The 19,391-nt window shown below is 35.9% G+C and overlaps 1 protein-coding gene across 1 annotated transcript in view; it reads right to left on the bottom strand.

Annotated features, from left to right (window-relative positions):
* The window catches only part of SMCHD1 (structural maintenance of chromosomes flexible hinge domain containing 1), a 69,071-nt gene that overhangs the window by 35,181 nt on the left and 14,499 nt on the right, over positions 1 to 19,391 (bottom strand). Inside the window, exons 4-19 of the mRNA XM_054285180.1 lie at positions 18,649 to 18,731; positions 18,416 to 18,546; positions 16,797 to 16,911; positions 16,525 to 16,644; positions 13,477 to 13,643; positions 11,202 to 11,295; positions 10,739 to 10,949; positions 9,775 to 9,892; positions 9,504 to 9,687; positions 8,799 to 8,996; positions 8,602 to 8,715; positions 8,043 to 8,149; positions 7,675 to 7,757; positions 7,409 to 7,522; positions 5,078 to 5,155; positions 4,883 to 5,002 (exon numbers count right to left, since the gene is read on the bottom strand). Of these exons, the coding sequence (XP_054141155.1) occupies positions 4,883 to 5,002; positions 5,078 to 5,155; positions 7,409 to 7,522; positions 7,675 to 7,757; positions 8,043 to 8,149; positions 8,602 to 8,715; positions 8,799 to 8,996; positions 9,504 to 9,687; positions 9,775 to 9,892; positions 10,739 to 10,949; positions 11,202 to 11,295; positions 13,477 to 13,643; positions 16,525 to 16,644; positions 16,797 to 16,911; positions 18,416 to 18,546; positions 18,649 to 18,731 (2,037 nt within the window). The remainder of the gene's footprint in view (positions 1 to 4,882; positions 5,003 to 5,077; positions 5,156 to 7,408; positions 7,523 to 7,674; positions 7,758 to 8,042; positions 8,150 to 8,601; positions 8,716 to 8,798; positions 8,997 to 9,503; positions 9,688 to 9,774; positions 9,893 to 10,738; positions 10,950 to 11,201; positions 11,296 to 13,476; positions 13,644 to 16,524; positions 16,645 to 16,796; positions 16,912 to 18,415; positions 18,547 to 18,648; positions 18,732 to 19,391) is intronic.

Here is a 19,391-nt window from a genome sequence, read left to right as displayed (position 1 = left end):
TTCAAAACACCAATACAGCACCTGAAAGTAAAAAAGTTCTGCGTGGACAGCTTTTCCTAAATATTCAATTGCTTTAATTCTGGTAAAATAAATCATTCATGCAACAGAACATTCTTGTTCTACAATTGCCTCAAATTTGAGAAATAAAGGTATATAATGATGAGTATTAGAAAAAAAACCATGAGTGTATCTTTCCTGTAAAAGCTGGCCCCACTAGACTTCCTCCACTAGTTTCCTGTGAAACCTGGCCCCTCCACACTCCCTTTGCTAGTTTTAGGCACTAGCAAACAAGACCAAACAGTGGTAACAAGTGGAGTGTCTATCAACTGGAGCGTGTAAATCAATAATCATACTTTGTGGAAACCAAATGTCTTGACCAAGTGACCTTTGAAAAAAGAAGCAATGCATGCTGAACTACATGGTAAATTAATATCCTACCAAAACATTTCAAACTCAAATTAATAACTATCTATACAACCTAGGGGTGTCCATTATCAGGGAGCTTCCTTTGCACAGGAGATGACAGATACCTTGCATTGGCCAAAATTAGTTACTGGTTATAACAAGAGAAAGACCTCAACCTTACAGTGTCTACAACTTTATTTGTCATTGTAAGCAAATGATAAAACTGTAAAATTATTTGAGAAAGTAACAGTAGAATAACTTCTGCAATATTTAAGTGAGTAACTGCCAAAAGAACATGTCTGAACTAAAACCACAAACCTTGTAGATTGACTTCGGAAGCTCAGTTTTAACCAGCATTTATGGTGATTTTTTAGCTTATCAAGAACAACTATAAACACTCAGTGACAACCTTCTGTTAGAAAAATAGAATAATTTGTTTCTCAGTCCAGTGCTGTAATAAATACACCAGATTTACAACTTTCACAAAAGTTGTAGAGTTTTGTTTATCTCTGCAAAACACTATTAGCTAAATCAGTTTTTCAAAGTTTTATTCCTTTCCATTGAGATTTGTTCATTTTAGCTGTTATAGCTGAAGGAATCTTTAACTGAATAGTTAACTGCCATACTGGGGGAAGCCACACTACTACTGGAAAATAATAAGATTCTCTTTTCATTTTGATAAAGAGATAAAAGAAGAGGAAAGATTCATTTTTGTTCAGAGAACAAGTTTTTTTTTCCTCTTCTTTACTTGCAAGTTCACAGAAATATCTTGAGCCTTCCATGGCATGTTTTTAGACATATGTTTAGATAACTACTCTTTTCAAGTAATGCCAAACATTTTTTTTCCTTTACTGTCATACAAGAACACCTCTTTATACTCTGCCAATATGTAGAAACTTTTAGAAAAATATGCTATACAAAGAACTATTTTCTGCCTCAAGAATTTGCATTCAAAGCCTCTCTTTTGTGGAAGAAATAGAAAACATTGATTTTTTCCCTCCCCTTTGATCTTCTGAAAACAGATGTTAGCTGTACCTCCCAAGATTGTGACAAAAATAATCATTTTGATATTAAATGCAAAGAAATTGGCTTTTTTTTCTTTCCCTCTTCCTGTCCCTCTTGTAGATAAAGTTCACAGAATGGCTGAGGTCAGAAGGGTTTTCTGGAGGTCATCTTATCCAATGCTCCTGGCTCAAATGGGACCACCTAGAGTCAGCTGCCCCGGAACATCTTTAGACAACTTCTGATATCACCAAGAAAGGAAACTCCACAACTTCTTGTGCCACCACTGCGTCACATTTATAGTGAAAAACTCCTGTTTCCTGATGTTTGGAGAGAACCCCTGTGTTTCAGTGTGTGCCCATTGGCTCTGGTCCTGTCACTGAGCACCACTGGAAAAAGCCTGGCTCCATCTTCTTTACACTCCCTTCAGTTATTTATAGACATTGGTAAGACCCCCACGAGTCATCTTCAGGCAAAGCAGTCACTGCTCCCCCAGACTTTTTTCAGGTAAGAGATCACAGAAGCATAGAATGCTTTGAGTTGAAAAGGACCTTAAACATCACCCAGTTCCAACCCCGTTGCTGTGGACAGGAACACCTTCCACTAGACAAGGTTGCTCAGAGTCCCATATGGTCTTGAACACTTCCAGGGGTGGAGCTAACACAACTTCTCTGGGAAAATTGTTTCACTGCCTCAGCACCCTCCAGTCCCTTCCTCATCTTCAGGGCCCTGTGCTAGACTCTCTCCAGAATATCCATGTCTGTGTGTTGTAATGTAATGTGTCCAGCTCTGGGCACAGTAACCCAGGTAGCCTCACCAATCCTGAGAGGAGAGAAAGGATCACCTCCCTTGACCAGCTTCTAAAGCAGCCCAAGAGGTTGTTGCTGCTGTTGCTGTGAGGGCACATCGCTGGTTTGTGTCCACCTGCTGCCCACCAGGACTTCCAGGTCTTTCCTGCTGCTTTCCAGATACCTGGGTTGCAGGCTGCCCTTCTGCAGGTGCAGGACTTCATCCTTCATGCTGAATTTCCTAAGGTTCCAGACAGCCAATTTCTGCAGCCTGCTGAGGTCATTCTGGATGGTGGCAAATTCTCAGGTGTATCAGCCACTCTTCCCAGTTTTGTGTTATCAGGAAAACTTGCTAAAGGTACATTCTCTCTTGTTATCCAGATCCTTCATAAGACATTGAGCAGGATCAAACCCTGTATTGACCCCCTGGGGTAACCCCTACTTGCTGCCCTCCAACTAGACAGATCACCACTCTCTGGGCTCACTGTTCATTAATTCCCCTCACTCTGTTCATCCAGTCCAAACTTCATGAGCTTCTCTGTAAGGATCTTATGGGATCTTACTGATGAGAACCCTGCTGTAGTCCAGGTAGACAACATCTACTAAGCTAGTCCTTTCATCATAGAAGGTGAATCCATGCTAACTACTCCTGAGGATCTTCTAGTCCTTCACATACCTGGAAATGGTTTTCAGGATTAGTTGCCCCATCACCTTTCCACAAACTGAAATTAAGTTGACTGGCCTGTAGCTCTGCGTGTCCTCTTCCTGATTTCTGTAGATGGGAGTGATGCTTTCCTCAAAACATCAGGCAGTTCTCTCAATTGCCACGATTATTCAATTAGTGTGAGTGGCCTCATAAGGATATCAGTCAGCTCTCTCTGGTTCATGAGTGCATCCCATCATGGCCCATGAACATAGGTATCACCAGTTTGCTCAGGTATTCCCTGGCCTGATCATCTTCCACCAAGGGTGTATCCTCCTTGTCCCAGACCTTTCACCAGGGGAAGGTCTTTGGGGTCTGGGATTCCTGAGGTCTGTCTTACTAGTAAATACTAAGGCAGATGATTTCAGTATCTCAGCCTTTTCCACATCCTGTGTTCCCTGCCTCATTCAACAGTGGGCTCATATTTATTTCAGCCATCCTTTTGTCACCTATGTATTTAAAGAAGTCTATCTTCTTGACTTTGATATCCCTTGCTAGTGATTCCATTTGCAATTCCAATTGGACTTTGGCTTTCCTAACCCCATCTCTGCATGCTTGGACGGTGTCTGTATTCCTCCCCAGTTACGTGGTTCCATTTCCATCTTCTGTATACTTCTTTGTGTTGAGTTTTGCCAGTAGCTCCTTGTTCATCCATGCAAGCCTCCAGGAATTTTTGTCTGACTTTCCATTCATTGTGATGAACCAGACTTGAGCTTGGAAGTGACTGTGAATACTAACAAACTTGCTTGGGCCTCCAGTCCGTCCAGGGCCTCCTTCCATAGAGCTTTAACAGGCAGATCCTTTGAAGGGGCAAGAGTCTTCTCCTGAAGTTCAGGTTGTGAGCCTCCTTTTTCCTCTTCTTCTTCCAGCCTTTCTGGATTCCTCTGCCCTTCAGAACTACCTCCCAAGGGACTCTGTCAATCACTCACCTAACAGGCCAAATCCTGCCCTCTGGAAGTCGAAGATGACAGTTCGCTCCTTACTTCAAGAACAGTGAACACTGTAAACATCCATTTTATGATTGATATGCTCAAGACAGCCTCCAACCACCCACCAGTCCTTCTCTATTCTCAAAGAGAAAGTCACAAAGGAGATGGGGCTCCCTGCCCAGCTGGCTCCCTCACCAGTTGTGTCAGCTCAGCAAGTTCTCTTCAAAAGTCTCCAGGAATCTCCTAGACCACTTCCTCTCTGCTGTGTTACATTTCCAGCACACATCTGGTAAAGGGGAAGTCCCCCATAAGAACAAGGACTAGTGATTGTGACACTTCTCCCAGCTGTTTATGTATTCAATCTGCCTCTGCATCTTGGCTGGGTGGTCTGTAACAGAGTCCCACCACAGTATCTGCCTTGCTGGCCTTCCCCGTTCTCTCAGCCACAAACACTCAACAGTAACTGTCACCATCATCAAGCTCCAGGCTACCTCACCACCTCTCCTTTCACTCCGACCCTTTCTGAAATGAGTATTCTAGTAAGCATTGCAGTAAAGAGACACATCCATTACAACCAAAGGAGAATTTAGTTTTGCATAGGATTCTTCCTTAATTAAATAATTTTAAAAAAGACTTCAAGCTCAACATGTTTATTTTAAATGTATAACCTGTTTTTTAATGCTTTTCTGTGGTTTATGCATGACAGTTGGTCTAATGAATACTAGTTTTATGAAAGAATATTTATGTCAATGGCATGAGGAAAAAGGAGGATTCTAATGAAGTTTAAGTTTGTTTTTTATACATACATTTAGGAAAGTTCACATCAAGGAGCTTTATTTTTTTATGTAAAACTGCCTGCCACAGAGCCAACACATTACACATGAGATCAAAACCTACTACAAAACCCCATTGTTTCCTGGAAATTCTTCAAATTTGACACACAAATGCTACTTTTCAGTGCTGAAAACCACATCTCAACTAGGACATGACAAATTTTGATATAATATGAATCAAACAGAAACACTAAAAGTAGGAAAAAAGATGGGAATTCTTACCTACAATAGTAAATTTAAATACTTTAGATGGCAGAGGCCTTCCTGCATAAGTGTCTGCATTACTTTCATTCAACACTACTTGCAGTTTCAAGGAGTAGTTACCAAGTTTCTGAAGATTTTCTAAACAGATATAAAAGTACAATTAGAAAGAAAAAAAATTACAAATAAACTGAAGATATTGAATATGCAACTTACCCATTTTTTTAAACCAGTATGGCCACTTGCCTCCATGCTGACTGATATGGGAAATTATTTCTTTATTCTCAGTAGGTGCTGCAAAACAAACACTTAGCTCATGTATTTAAATTTTACACCATAATTCTTAACTTTTTCAAGAATTAGTATCACTTATTATTTAGTATTGCTATCACTTCTGGATCTCTAACTAACATCAATTCAGCTTTACAACTAAACACAATGATCACAGCTAAACAAATGAGTTCCCTGTCTAATCCCACTTTAATTAAAACTTGCTAGCCTCAGGCACATTGCACTGAAAGAAGCAGGTTTTTAAAGCTGAATTTTGTTAGCTCTTTGGTTGTACATTTCCTGTAACTATGAGCACTCTGCACTCCCTGCTGGCAATGGATCAAACTGACAAATGACTGTAGCAAAATTGCTTAAATGGGAGCAATGATAAAAATGTGCAGTTGACAGAAAACATAACTGGAAAAAAAATTCCGTTTTGCTCTAAATTGTTTTATCTGTCTTTACAAACCTCTGCAGAATTAAGACCTACACAAAAATATAACACACTGAAACTCTGAGGCAGTTTTAGTGACTGGTTCTATAACCTAAGATAAATGCAGAAGTAAGATTTATTGTTGGAAGTGTCAAGAGGTAGTAATACTTTTTATTTTCCACCAAAACATACTTCCGAATATAGAATGTGACTGCAATAAGACTACACTGAACAAAAAGAAATGCAGTAGAAATACAAATTGTTTTATAGCTAAGCAAAACTGTTTCATTACCCTGTCTTTGCACCAAATGGCATACATAAGATAAAGTAAGAGCTGTCAATGAGATTTTATCATTCTCTTACCCTAATGCAAACCCTAATTTTGAATTGAAGCTTGTATAATAAGACTTCCCAGTAAGAGATCAGGTTTCTCATAGCTCAGGTCTCATGGTAGCCCATACTACAGTTCACCAAGTATTCCACTCCTCAAAAGAGAAGAGAAACTTTTTGTACATTATATTTGCTCTTGGCCTTTGTATGGGTGTAACCACATTTCTCTCATTTATACAAATAAGGGTTTGAGTTTTGCTAGGTGTGCTATGCCCAAATCATCACTTATAGGACTTATTCATTGTTCTGGTGAAGAAGATGAGGATTACACTACTGATTCTTCAACTGAGTAGAGAAAAAAAGCTAACACAGGAAGCAGTAGAAACAGTTAAAAGTACAAATTTCCATCATGAATGGGTCAGGAGACATGAAAGGTCTGAAGGCAGACTTTTCAGTGATCCTAGGAATGACCCTGACAAAACAGAACAACAGAAACACCAGGTCTCTCTCAAGTCCATACTTCCTGACATCAGGATGCCCGATCTAAAGTTTGCAAAACACTAGTGTGTCACACATGCTGATAGGAGACAATTTGATAATCTAGATTAAATGAACAGCTTTTGTTCAATTCCAACCTCTTTATGGCCCAGCACACTATGCTGGACAATGGTCATGCACAGCAGCCAGCTCCCATGAACAAGTGCCATTAAAATACCACATGTAGACTCATGACATATACACTAAACTGAGCTAAGATACTTCCATTTGGTTTCCTTGACATGTACACCACTACAATAACCTCAGCACTCATAAAGCTATTTTTACAACTCCTAACAGATAAAGGATTTGGATTTTCTTATGTTGTATGGAAAGAAAGAAGATTTTAGGTTTCTACAAGTTTCAAATACATTTGACGTGTGCAGAATTGGAGTTTTCAGAGAATTTAGTGCTCTAATTCTGTGTTCAAAACAAAACAAAATTTGAGTGATTTCAGCTGCCTTGGACAGAACACAATTCTTAATAATGTAATGTGAGAACATCAAGTGTAATACCCACAAAATGGAAACCACAAATGAGTAAATAAAAAAACCCCTTGATTTTTTAAAAATTCTGAAGTGAATTTATGTTAGATACTAAACAAGTCTGACCCCCATTTTTATGCATCTCATATAAATTGCTACATTACCTACAGAAACATTATCCATTTTACCTCTGTTCTTATGCAGTTTAAGTAGAACAGGCTGGAATTGTTAGGCCCTCCTTACTTGTGACAGAAGATGTAATCAAAATACAGCATTTAAGACAATACATGGTATTGAGGAAATTGTCATTTCATGAAAAGTGGCTTTGAAATGCAACATGAACTGATGGAATATTGTCTAACTACGACATCCATTTATCAAATTCAAATATGTATTTTAAATATATACATATATTATACAATTGAATACCTTATTATCCACTATGCACTTTAAAAATAATAAAGATATAATTAAATATAATGAAATACTCACAATGCAAAATAACTTTGAGTTCAACAAGAAGTTTCTTTGAACCTCCATGGCTTGTACCTGGAAGTTTTTGCATTGCTTCTCCTTTTTTATTTAAAATTTCTATTCTTAATGCTCCTAAATAGAAAATGAAAGATGACAGACTTTTAAAATATGTTGTGGATTAAAAGTGATCAGAGATTTCTGTATGCTTGTCTTTTTAACAAGGGTGCACAATATATTTTTTAACTGGCATTTAATGCTTTAGTATTTGGAAGAAAAAAATATACCTATTGGTGTACCAGCAAATCTTGTTTCATTTGGTAACAACTCATCTCCTTCAGGCCATGTTACTGATAATTTGTCAGGAAGTCTAATAGAAAAAGAAAAAGGATGAACATTTTTGCAGTAAGTTAAAATAAAGAGCAATTTACCTTCAGTTAAATACACATGAAACTATTTTTCTGGTAGGGAAAGAAAAACCAAATCCCAACCTATTTCTTCTTTTTTTTGGGGGGGGGTTTGTGTTTAGGTTTCTACTGAAACAGCTGACTGCTTTCCCATTTGGGAATAAAACTGAACTTTGTTTGATTCCTGATTAAATACAAAAACTATAATTAGGAACTCCACAATTATGTAATTGTTACTTAGTGCTTACCTTGCCATTTCATCCTCTATGTATTTTTTCACAACTTTGTCAGACACTGTTCTGTCAAGTTTTGAGATTGGAATAATTTTTGTTTCAGCATACAATGCCTGTGGTTCCTGAAATAAACATTCAGTGCAGTTATAAGTGGCTAGACTTTATAATATGTCAGATGAGAAAGACCTCCCAATCAAGAGACTAAACAAGTCAACAAAGACATAATGCAATATGCTAACAAATACTGCCTGGTGAAACTACAAGACACTTTTTAAAATTTGCTGAAACCACAAGGGTTACAAATGCATGCACAATATACTATTGATGTTAAATGTGGTATGGTACTTTATTCCATACACAAATCTTTATAAATCAGACTGTTCATAATAAATAATAATTTTAATATATTCACATTAAAGCTCAAGTTGAGTATTTCTAGACTGCTGATTGTAAAAAATTACATTAAAGGTATTTACTGTTATTTAAAATAATTTAATCAGGTCAGACAAGGGACTATGTTTAAAGATTTAATATCCACACTAGCTGTGTGAATCCTTTCTGTATTTCTTCTTACCAAAGCAATTTGAACCTCTCCCCCAGTGGCAAATATATCCCCATCATGGTCCCCATACAAGTAAAACTTCTCAATGCTTCCATAGAATATTGGATGAGTCTTAGTAGTTTTCACCTATAAGCAGAAGACACCAATTAATTCATTACTCCTGCATCAAATGCACAGTATCTGCCTTTCATAGGGTTTAACTAACTTACCAGCTGTCCAGTTTTGTATGTTTTTCCATCCCACTCTATTGCAGCATACATTGTCCAAGGGCTCTGCATTCTTTTGGATAATACATCAGTACGTACAGTTATTCCTTTAAAGACTGTGAATTTTATCTGTTTGTCATATTTTTCATGACAGTCTTTGAGCCACAGAGCAAATTCTCTGTCAATTTTCATTCGCTGCTCCTATAAAGAGATTACAAAATAAGTACATATTAACAATGTATTATAAAATTTGAATCTGACCACATCAGAAACCTGGAGAGTTCTAAGAGTACAGAGATACTGTACTCAAATGAAAAGCCAAAAAGTCACACACACACAAAAAGAACAAACAGAAAAGAAAAAGAAACACAAGAACAGAAACAAAGAAAAAAAAAGTATTCTTCAGTCTGAAAACTTTAAAAAATTTGAGGAAAGGTACACTTCAAGTCAAAAAAAGTGCTTCCCTCAGCAGCCATATTCCTTTAGGAAGAGGGTCTTTCCACAAAAATGACATGTAACAACTAAATAAAGTAATTGTTCAAGAAAATAAAGGGAAAAATACAGAGTCTTAAGTTTTCAGATTTAAAGACTCAGCCTTTACTGCTCACTAAACCAGAGACATGAACAAATAACCAGTGAGCAAAGGTTTCTGTATTACATGCACTGAACTTCACCAAGAAGAAACACTTAACAGAATGCAGTAATTACCTGTCCATTGAAGATTCTTGTGAACAGAGTATTCTTATCCTTTAGCTTCAGCTCCAGATCCATGAAAGTGAGTTTGTTTGTGCTGACCTGGAACTTATCATTGGTAAACAATGCACCAGAAATTCTGTTGTAGCATTCAATTGGTGCCAATCCTCTCTTCTTTGGAGGAGCGCACCAGTCAAAACTTAAAAGGAGAAAGTCATTACAATCCTTTTTCATAAAAAGAGGTTTACGTTATAGAAAGAGACTGTACAAACACATCACCACTTACTCTTCCACAGTTGTGTACGGTATTAATCTTCCATTCCAAAAACATTCAAAAATAGGCCTTTTTCCTCTGGCACCTTTTTCTACTAAAAAACAGTCATCGTCATCATCATCATTTAATCCTTGTTTAAAAAAAAAAAAAAAAAGAAAGATAGTCTCCTGAATATATTTCCTTAAAAAATTAATGTAATATCAAAACCCACAGCAATCTTAATGAAGTACTAGTGTTATTATATTCAGCACAGTAGCAATGCACATTATATCAAGCTCATTACATACAATATTACATTTTTTTCGTGTTTTAGAAATAGCAAGCAGAAAAAATAAGGAAGGTAAAGAAAAATTCTAAATGGAAGTTAAATATTACCAAATTCGAAATTTAGAAATTTTGAGTGTTACTTTTTCCTTTGTTTCAACTGATGTTCTTCTAGTATCATGAAATCTTGTCCCAATTAACTCAAGATTTGTTTTGTCAAAAAAAAAAAGGCACAAGGAATTTTAAAACCCCTAGCATTTAAAAACTCACAACCGAGTAAAACAAATTTTAAACTAAAGACTTCAGACTATATGTTGTCCTTCGCAGTATTTCGATACTATAATCTCTTGAATCTGTATCTCTTGAAATCTCTTGAATCAACTGTTCATATTTTATTACTTTGTTGGAGCAAAGATGCAATCAAGAAAGTGCAAAGTTTCAACTGTAGTACATTCCATAAGAGTTTATAATTTGGAATCAGATGGTGGTATGCCAAAGATCAAGTTTACAGGAATGAGTTACCACAACGGAAAATTCACATCTGTTCATCCAAAAGAATGTGAACTTTTCTGTTCTGTCACACCCTAAATCAGGTAATATGGTAATATTTACACTTCAACCTAAAGTTGTTCTGGTTTTTATTTCATTAAAATATTTAGAGTAGTAGGACTGTCTATGATAGGACTGACAAGCAGCAAAACATTTCACTTACTTGATGGAAAACACGGATCATCAGGGTATGTTTCTTTATCATAAAGGAAGGGATGGTATCGGATGATGCCTTCAACTATACCTTCTTCTTCAACATGTGCCTTGAACTCAAAACTATCTGCTGCAGTGTTTATATACAATGTCTGCATGTCATCTTTGATCTCCCTCAGATTGACAATCTTTGGTACTTTTCCCTTTTCAAACATTGAAATCTGGAAAAAAGGAAAATAAGTTGATTTTCCTTAGAGGAAAAGACTTACAGTAATAAGCACTTTGACAACTGACTGTTAGCAAAGGAGTTAGTTCCTACACTGCAATGCTAAACAGAATTACCTCAAAAAATTAAACTACATACACATCTTGAATGCCATATTTTAAAATGCATGATTACAGAGAAACAGGCACAATATAAAATAAGTTGGCATCAAAGAGGACTTTTGACTAACATGTATAAAATCTCTTACCTGAATATCGATGTTGTTGAAAGGGCTTGTTTCTTTTGTTACAGCATTAGCTTCATTTCCTTTTGGTCCATGGATATAATAGTGATAGATATGCCTGAAATACATTTCAGAAAAAAAACCAAAACAGCAAGTGAAATTTAAAAATTGCACCTTATAATTTAAAAAATCTAAATAAGCTTTTATTTTTATTAAAATATAACTGGTTTGTTGCACTGTTATAAATCAACTCCTTGACAACATATATCTGGTACAAAAGGCTTACTAAAGGGAGTGACTCCTTTTCATTCTTCTCATCTCTGTCATGCACAATCACACTAGGACCAATTTTTGGGTAAAATAATTGGAAACAAATTTGAAAAAAAAATACAATTGTTGCATGGCTACAGATCCTTTACATCAAAGGGTTAACTAAAAAAAAAACTACTGTAAATTGTTCTGCAGTCTGGAAATCAGAATTAGAGTCACAAATCTTTCCACACTTTGTCTCTGCTATCAGTTTTATATCAATCATCTAATAGTAACAGAAATATGTAACAAACAATCACTATCTTTACATTATTTACATAAATTTGAATATAGGTAGGAGTCATGGACATGATCTGCATAATAGAAATAGTTTTTCAGCTGTAAACATTGCTTTCTAATTGGTATTTTTCCTCATTTAACAAATTTCAAAAAATATATGTGGTCAAATAGATTAAATAATTTCATAGAGAAATGCAATTTGAGAAAACTGAGGAACTCAACTCCATTTACTTTAACTTTTCAGCTAGCTAATTCTTCCAACTTCAAAGACTGAATCCTTAAAGTTCTGGGGGATAGTCTGGAGAAAAATTAGATTGTACTAGTCAAGGGGACTGAATGCACGACTAAAGTCAAATACACCTGCAAGTTTGTAGCTGCTTGCCTTTGACCTCCACTGCACTAAATGTTCCCCAAAGAGAAATCCTGGTTCCCAGAAAAAGGCTCCTCCTGGTCTCATTGCTCAGGATTTTATAGTATGTCCAAATTGCTTAGTATTTTGTGTGCATTTCTTCCAGACTTCAAAAGGCAGTCTCCTGGCCTTAAGACATTGTTATTTTAGGGGTTCATCTCCACTTCAAAGCATCCAAAATAATGAGGGCTGTGCTGCAGCGCATGAAAGCAGAACGAAACTGGTACCCTGCATGTGTGGCAAAAGGCATGGCAGAAGGAAATGGGAAGTGTTCGGGGGGAAAGGGCCATTACAGCTGAAACAGTGACACAGGACTGTGTAGCACTGGAAGGCTAAGTGAGTGGTTTTACTGTAACAGCTACTGGGCATATATCTGAATAATTGCACCTGGGTTCCATCTCAAACAGAGGCAGCTCTTTCACTTCAAGAGATGGTTGGAAAGAACTAACACACAGCAAAGTGTGAGTGTTCACTGGATGAGCACCTGGAAGCTAATGAGGGATGTAAATTATCCTCTGCAAGTCATGTACCCTATATTTTCATGAGGTTAAAAATGGCTTCAGTAACAAGTTTTTATGTGCAACACTGAATGATATTTCACATAGTAAGATATTACCTAATTCTTATATTAATACTCTTTTTAAGTACATCTATTATTATCAGATTATAGGTATCACAAAAATGAAATCATAGTTTGAAAACAATGTTGTGTAGTTTGCCAGATTTCAAAATTGGTCTAGGCCTTTGTATTTCATTTACATTCACAGATGGATCATCATAACAGGTAAGCCCAAACTATTCTCTGGTATCTCCAGGTTCTGCAGGCCTACTGATGACATTATTACAGTACAGAGCAGATAGTGCCATTTATCCTTCTCCCTCTTAAACTGGGATGAAGAGCAGTACCTTCTTTTGTTGTTGTTTAAAAAGTCAACCAACCAAAAGATCCCCTAAAAGTGTAAATTCGGAGCAAGTCTGTGAGCAAGGTTAGGAGCACGGCTGTGAGCAAAGTAACTGATGAAGTTCTCAGTAATTAGATAAACAATTTCTTACATTAGTAATACACCATTAAATTAATAGGCTACTAAAAATTACAGTGGATATGTATGTAAAAATTACAGTGGATTATGTATTAATCATCAAGTCACATCTTTGGTTGGGGGTGCCCCATTCAGTTGTGTTCATTACTGTAAAATTGGTTAGATAGGGAGGCTAATTGAAGTATCAACGGCCTTAAAAAGAATAAGGCCAATGTCAAAGCACAAAAAAGAAGCAGTTCATAATTACTTGACTTTGTTAGTAGCCCACTTTTAAATGAAATCTTTTAAATCACCAACTTACGCCAGCTGCCTTGTCCAAAGATGAAAGTAGTTTTTCAAGTATTGCATGTGATCTGGTTGTACACCTGTAATGACAACTGCTGTGAAACTCTCTTTATCCCTTTCTTCTAATATTAGATTATGAAGAAATCTTTCATCATCACTTGTGATGTGAGTAGAATCAGATGGCTACAAAAAAAGTAAAATAATAAGAGCAGGGATGTAAACTGAATTTCCAAACTCCCATCAACTTGAAAGGGATTAAAAAACATAAGAGAAAAGTAATACAGAACACATGATGCTAAGTATCACACAGGATTAAAGCTTAAAATAAAGGTTTCCAAATTAAAATCAACAAGCTGAGAATGTGACATCACTAATCCAGTTCATTTTCAACTCACTTTCATCACAGCACCTAAAGTGTGACGTCTAAAAATGCATTTAATCACACTGAATGTAGCACTGTATAATATTCATGTTCTCATCCATCAAGTGGAAGCATTAAGTGGGCAAGACATTAAGGCCTCTTTAAGAAAACAAAGCCAAAAAAAGTTATTGGCTTTTAAAGGGATAGGCTACTTTCTATATCAGAAACTCAAGAAGAAGAAACAGTTTTGTTGTAAAAGAAAAAAAAGGTGAATCCTCAATTCCAGATGAATTGTCAAGTAGCCCAACAGAAAGAGAGATTCCCCATTCCAGAAACTACTGACTGTCTTTTCCTGAATGGATGCACTTTGCTCTTTTGACAGTTTTCTAAAGTGCAGGAAGACACAGTGGTTGATGTCATGCTTCACACTGGACCAGTGAGTAATCCCTTACATTTGGTACATCCAGAAAAAAACACTATTTTTAAAACAAAGATTAAGATCTTTCTAGTGAATGCAAACAATTGCTACAACTGAGAAGATATGTTGTAGTAAATGCAGCTACATGCCTTATTTTGCAGGAAAGCAGACAAACCCCACATCACTAAGGCATGAAAGGAGGCATGTCCTACCCAGTTAGGTGAAATAGTTAAGGGTGTTCTATCAAGACTTACTTTCCCCAGGGAATCAAAGAGCTCTCCTTAGCTAAAAGGATAATTAAACAATTTTTGAGACTTTTTGTCAAAGAAGACTACATCTCTTTTTCCTGCCCACAGCATAGCCTGGACTATTCTATGCTAGTGATGGGATCGGCAATAATAAAGAAAAGCCAGAGCTGCTTGGTCCTCATCCCCATGTGATCTGACAAACCTAGAAGCTGCACACTTATGCTGAACAAGTGCCACTTTGTACATCATGGAAGAAATTTAGAGACCCAAAGAGCCTCCAAAATATCACTGCCAAATCACCTGGCTGCCTTCCCACTACAGATTACAAACTACCATGGCACCTTCCCCTACATTCCTAGCATCTATCTCAACTAGAAAATAACTATTTACTTCTTTGCAATATTCAATGGTCCAGAGAAATGACTGCAGTGAAGAGAGGTGACTATTACCCATCAAGGAAAGATGACCAGCAGGGATACCATTAATATCACTTCTCTTCAGTGTTATGGCCTTGTTCTAAAGTTCTTTTTGTTTCACATTAATTACACCTTAATTTCTTTGCAAAAGTAACTTCCTTCACCAACTGAATGGCTCAAAGGCTCAATTATTCTTCTCACACTAGTAATCCATTTACAATTTCTACTTCTGCCACAGTATTCTCTTGCTGATGTATGTGCAGTGCAGACCATTTTTCAAGTCTTTAGCGAGATGCATTCACACATTTTATTTCACACCAATATAATGAACTGGCCTAGGTATTTCAATGATTTGCAAAAAAAATTCCTAAAGCTGGGTTTTAGGAATCTTTTAGGGAAACCTCTATTATCTTCATACCTCACTTCTATTACTTTTCACATCATCTCCTCCCTCTTGGATAGTTACAAGTTATTTTTTTAACTCTAAATAGAATTTTACTTGCATTTTAACACTGTCAATTTAACTTTGATTTTATATTATTACCACAACATTTCAAACAGTTGATTGCACCAGCTTCTTGAACTCTTTAGTAGTACCTATGCATCTCATTCAGCTACTTTCTTCCACCTTATGCGTGCCTTAGTTTGTCTTCTACTTTGTATCATCCAACCTTGCTCTTTAGTATCAAGCAGGGAGGGAAAGCATTTGTACCCTTTACAATAAAGCAGATTTTGTAAGCTTTTATTTTCAGTTTCTATTTTTTGAGTCTGATATTGTAGAGAGAATAAAACCAAAACTGGCAATTCATTTTTTGTTGCAACTCACTGACTCAGAACTGGCACGATAAAAACCTTATTTACCTACCGTTCCTTTCTCATCCATATGAAACACCAAGAACACTGATATAACCCATAAGATATGGGCTCAAGGTCTGACTACCTTGTCATACACACCACCCATTTTTCCTCCCATCTGCACCCTTAGCTACATCTTGGCCTCTCCCTCCTTGCCCAAAAATGTCCAAAACCCAGTTCTTTTCAATCTTCCTCCTTATCTTACAGCTTTTTTACTTAGGCTCTTTTTCTTCATGAAAAGCATCAGGACTGTAGAGTTTAGCTTTCAGCTAAACAGTTCATTTATTTTACGACATGTATGAATACTTATAAAATCAATCGGTTTTGTTGGTCTGGCTGGACTTCTCTCCCGTATACAGGTCAGTCTAAACAAGTTAATATTTCTAAACAAGTACAATTTGGTTCCCTAATTTATTCCTTACTACTTCAGAGAAAATTCATTTTTGTTTCATACACAACAAAAAAATTTTCTGTGCTTAGAAAAGTATTTTAAAGTATTTTTCTTAAGCTGAAATGCAAAACTGTAAAGCATTTCTGTCATTTAACCTTAAATGAAAAGAGGAAAAAGCATCACATAAAAAATGAGGCATAAGTTGTCTTTAGTGTCTTCAAGTTCTTGGTTACTTCCTTTTACACTACAGGGTGCAAATGATTCACTAAGGTTAAGATATCTCCAGATAAGTATTACAGGAATATTACACAGTTAAATCACATTAACCTGGGAAAGGCTTTCAATTACAAATGTGAGAATCTTAAGGCTATTTACCTTTCTGTTTCGAATGAATCCAGTATATATTGCTTCTTTGTTTTTCTCCTTCTTTTCAAAATCCTCTTTAGAAAGGACAAGTTCATGAACATCCTGAGATGCTGCAGGTTTGCTTATCATCTGATTTTATTAAAGAAACAGCATTTAAAATCAAAATAAGACTTAAAATTAACATAATAAAATACTTTATTGCTGTGATTAAAAGTTAGGAAGTAACAATCTGATTGTGTGCCAACGTTCTAAAATAAAATTAAGGTCAGACATTGACTTACTCTGGCAGACTGTCCCACGAAGAACACTGCTTGCTTGCCTCCAACTCCAAAATACGAGATATCACTATTTAAACTACGAGGCACTGGCAGAGGACGTACATATCCTGAGTGATCACTGAGAATAAGAGTGTCTTTAAAAAATTTTTTCAAGACAAAAGTAATTAAAAAAACCCAAAGATACTTTTGATCTAAAGCTTCTACTAAATTCTTCCTCCTGGCATTTTGGTAAAAAATTCTTCACTTTATACATTTTAAAACTGCAAGCTTAAAACATATGTGCCTGAAATTCTTGATGTACTCTTTTTAAAAGGATAATGACAGAGTAAGTATTTTCCCAAGTCATCTTATAAAACATTTCTGCCCCCTTCTCACAAACCAAATCTTACTAAATAAAAATGGCTTAAAAAGCAAGCCTGATTTTTCTGACAGTATCCTTTTATAAAAATACTTTTAAGTCAAAGTGGAAAATAATGCCAACCAACTATTAAATGGAGACTTGGAGAGATAACATATGCTGTCAGTAGTGAAATTCCACGTCTTCTAAGTCACTTTAAGCAGCCTTATCTAGTTTAGGAAAATGTTTATTTTTAAATCACAGCAGTCCTAAACGAAAATAAGGTGTAGATAATTTAGACCTCTGTTTCCATTAAGTGGTAGTAATCCATAGTTTAAATCTGCATTTTAGGAATACTGAATTTACTAAAGTTGCCTACAGCAATTTCAAAAACATTGAATTTCTTTACAAGTGACCCAGAATCACTTTTTATGCACTTATCTCCAGATGCTTAAAAGACATTGACTTTCTATTTGGAGATGTTTTCAATTCCCCCAGCTATATTATCACTTCCCACAGCCGTATTACTTTTTACATTATCTGCTCATATGACAAATTAGTTATGACTGAGACTGTAATTATCATCTTCACATTTACAAGCCTAGGCTTAAGGTATTTAAAATGTGACCAAAGCTCAAAAACTGTACATAACTGATTTTGTGCAATTTTATACGCTAGGATTAAGCCTGGCTGTGCAGGTAGAACATCTCTTAAGAACAGACTCAAAACCGTTAAGTTAATTCATATAAATAGCAAAACCCACCACAGAACCTCCACTTTCTTCTTTAAACGCAAAACATTTATTTTGTGTAGCCTGCATCACAAAATAGACATCTCCAGGTATAATTTATAATACATTATACAGAATTAAAATTTAAATTAAAAAAAGAAAATTTGAACTAAAACCACCTGTTTTGCAGTAGCTTAACAGATACTGAATGTATCATTTAATGCACCACTGAAAGGTTTTCAGGCAAGAGATGAACATGGTACAAAAACCCCTTGCAGGACATAGCATGTCCCAAACTGTATGCAGGCAAGCAAAAGACAGTTTAGAAAAGGTCCCAAGAACAAAAAAGTATTCAGTGTGTCACAAGAATAGAAGACCAGTTTTGTGTCATAATGCTTCTCTATTGCCTACTTAGAAAAAGTATGGGTCTATTTAGGTAATCATAAAATGACAGGGTTTAGCTGAGTGTTGGTATACAGCTATGCCTTAAGAACATATTTTATGGACCTTTGCAGAGCTTGCTAATTGTTGTAGAAATATATAGAACTTGCTAACCTTTCAAAGTCACCTTGTCTTGTAAACTTTGACAATCTATATACAGCCCAGTTGTTAAGCTGTTTAGAAGTCATTCCACTTCCATTATCAATCACAGCAACAGCTGGTTTTCCTTGGGAATCATCAAACAGCTGTTGGGAGAAAAACACACAGCACAAATCAATAAGGAGCAACAGGGAAAAGAAAGGATAATGCAAACTATGTCTGAAAACACTGAAGTATTTTTATCTTACCAATTTTATCTGTATACTCCGAATGCCAGTATTTTGACAGGTAGCTGATAGAGAATTGTCAATCAATTCAGCAAGGGCAAATGCTAAAAAAATTGACAAAAAAACCCTATTAGTGCTCAGGAAACAGACACCCACTTATAGTAGTTTCTTTCAACAATTAGGAAAACACATTGCCTAAACACAGACAAGACCTAAGCCCAGTCAGAACAATCAAAATCACATAACATCTTGTTTAAAAAAATGAAACAGCTTTTCTACATGTAGTTTATGATTTGTTTTATCACTAAGTCTCTCATATCTCTTAATGGCAATATCACAATTATTAGAAAGAACAATGATAAACTAACCATCTCCTTAACAAAAGACAGATTTGTCCCTTTCATGATTAGAAATTAATTTTTATGATGCATATGTGAGTCAAAAGTACATAAAAATAGACTCTGACTTGTTAAAATATTGAAGGAAGAATGAATTAACTGAAGAAAATGGAATTGAAATTTTGTGAAACATTTAAAACTACAGTGTTAATTTTTTATAGAAAACAAAGAAAATTGTAGAAATGGTTGAAGGATTTCAGTGAATGGTAAATACAACCAAATTTCTGTCAGATCCATATTGCAATACACTGCAGAAATAGTCAGGCAAACTGTTTGCACGGATTTGTTGTTTCTAACCATTAATGTTTGGAGTACTTACCTAATTAAAGTAAAACTACCTATGTTTACTGGAAAATTGTATTTAAT

The sequence above is a fragment of the Melozone crissalis genome, unplaced genomic scaffold (assembly GCF_028551555.1).
Source record: "Melozone crissalis strain CALT ecotype California unplaced genomic scaffold, PUWL_Pcris_2 ptg000042l_1, whole genome shotgun sequence".
NCBI lineage: Eukaryota > Metazoa > Chordata > Aves > Passeriformes > Passerellidae > Melozone > Melozone crissalis.
The sequence above is the reverse complement of the archived record's forward strand: the minus strand, read 5'-3'. Positions and strand labels throughout refer to the sequence as shown.